Source organism: Physeter macrocephalus, unplaced genomic scaffold (assembly GCF_002837175.3).
Source record: "Physeter macrocephalus isolate SW-GA unplaced genomic scaffold, ASM283717v5 random_381, whole genome shotgun sequence".
In the NCBI taxonomy this organism is placed as follows: Eukaryota; Metazoa; Chordata; class Mammalia; order Artiodactyla; family Physeteridae; genus Physeter; species Physeter macrocephalus.
Window position 1 is genome coordinate 8,804 of NW_021145667.1, and position 2,200 is coordinate 11,003.

The window sequence follows — 2,200 nt, forward strand, 5'->3', positions numbered from 1 at the left end:
GGGAGGGGAGGCGAGGGGAGGGGAGGCGAGGGGAGGGGCGCGAACCTCAGCGCTCCGCCTTTATGTACTGCCTCCAGGCTCTTCCACGCGCAGAGACTCACCCACACCAACCTTCTCTTCGTGGTGGCCGAGAAGCCGCTGTGCAGCCAGTGTGAGGCTGGCCGGCTGCTGCAGAAGGAGACACACTGTATCCTTCCCGCGCTGCTCCCCGGCCCCTCCTGCCCAGCGCGTTCCCTCCGTGCCGCCGCCCCCTTGACTCCCCACCCATGCCCAGCGGACGGCCCGGAGCAGTGTGAACTGGTGCAGAGACCGCGATACCGGAGAGGCCCACACATCTGCTTCGACTACAACGCCACGGTGAGGAGGGGGGCGGCGGCCTTGACCTGCAGCTCCCCTGCCCCAGGGCTAGTGCGGCCCTGCGCACCCCCTGCCCGCCCAACCCGGGCAGACCGGCTGCTCCTTGTCTCTTTCCGCAGGAAGATACCTCAGACTGCGGCCGCGGAGCCTCTTTCCCACCGTCGTTGGGCGTCCTGGTGTCCCTGCAGCTGCTGCTCCTCCTGAGCCTGCCTCCCCGGCCGCAGCCTCAAGTCCATGCCCACCGTTCTCGCCGCCTCTGAGTGCCCCCTCCCCCCACCAGGCCTCCCCGCCGCTCCCCTGCTCCCTCGCCCCACACTTCCCGCCTTAGAGCCTCGCCCCCCTCCCTCACTCAAGGACCTGAGTGCGCCTGGCCCCAAGAATCTGCGCCTTGGAGTAGCGGGGGGGTCCCGAAGGAGGGCGCCGCAGGCCTTTGGCCCCCAAGCCACGTCTGGCTGCTGAACTGTCAGTGTCCCCAGACCCCTCATTCCCACTGGACTCACCCACCCCGGAGGGCTGGGCCAGGGAGGCCACAGTACTGGTGCCAAACCAGGCCTCCACTGCCCGCCCTGCCCCGAGGCTCCCTTTGTGTGGAAGACCTAGGCCTTGCCCCAGCTGGACTCCTCTAACCTGGCCCTTCTGCTCCACCCAGGACTAAATCTGGGAATAATGGAGGAAATTGAGATGGGCAGTTTGAGGCCTGTGCATCCCAGCTTAAGTCCTGGCAGGAGAGAGGTCCTGGGGCAGCCCCCAATGAGCTCCTGCCTCTCTCAGGCCTACAGCCACCTCTCCCTCCCCAAGCCCGGCAGGTGGCAGGACAGTGACAGTGACACTGGCTAAGACTCAACCCCATACACACCTGGAGCCCTGAGGGCAGAAACTGGACTCTGACATACCCAGGAGGGCACACACACAAACACAGACGTGCACAGACACACACACCCTGGGGTGGGGTGAGGGTGGGGGCTCACAAAGCCTTATACGGGGTGAGGGGTTGGTGGGAGGTTGGCTTGTGCACACTCCATCTCCTGCTCACCGTCCGCCTCTTATCTGACCTGTAACCCAGCTGGTCCCCCATCTCTAAAGCTGAATGTCAAACAGTGCCAAATGCTGGGGCAAAGGGTGAAGACCCCTCTGTCCTGACCTAGCCGCCAGTGTCCCCTTAATGCCCCTGACCCTGCCAGGTGCTCATTGTAACCATTTCTCACTAGTGTCAGGCCCCCAGTGGGACCACATGCCACTGCCTGCACCCCTCAGCAGAGGAACTCTCACCAGGCATCACCCTTTGCCTTAGCGGGGGTGACTTGATTACTCCTAGCTGGGTCATCCCACCCCCAATCTGCCCCTTATACTCTCAGGCCTGTCTCTTTCCCACTCACACACCCCCTGGCCAAACTGCTCCTCCCTGCTGAACACACACTCGCACATACATACACACATATACACACTGTGCACACACACAGGCTGGGCCTGGGAACATCTCTTCACACCATTCATTCTGGTCATTTCTCGCAAAGGCATCCCAGCCTGGGGGCCACTGGGGGACTGAGGGCAGGGGGTATGGCCGTAGGGCTCAGATGGACTGGGAGGAGGGGGGGAGGGTGATGCATTAATTAATGGCTCCGTTAATTAATGTCACGTTGCTTGTCGCTTTCTCAGTGTGTGTGTATGGTCCATGCCCACTGCTGGTGCCAGGGTGGGCACCCATGCTGTACACCCAGCCTAGATGCCAGCCATGTCTTGCGGGGGCATGTGTGTAACTGTAGTGTAGTCAGGTGCTCAATGGAGAATATAAAAATAAAAAAAGAAACATATACAGATAAATTAATATATATTTTAAGTTTAA

The 2,200-nt window shown here is 61.2% G+C and overlaps 1 protein-coding gene across 1 annotated transcript in view; it reads left to right on the plus strand.

Annotated features, from left to right (window-relative positions):
- The window catches only part of CACNA2D2 (calcium voltage-gated channel auxiliary subunit alpha2delta 2), a gene marked incomplete at its 5' end in the record, with an annotated part of 7,259 nt that extends 5,360 nt beyond the window's left edge, over positions 1–1,899 (plus strand). Inside the window, 3 exons of the mRNA XM_028485365.2 lie at positions 78–187; positions 275–357; positions 477–1,899. Coding sequence (XP_028341166.1) covers positions 78–187; positions 275–357; positions 477–617 — 334 coding nt within the window. The remainder of the gene's footprint in view (positions 1–77; positions 188–274; positions 358–476) is intronic.
- Between the last annotated feature and the right edge of the window lie 301 nt (positions 1,900–2,200).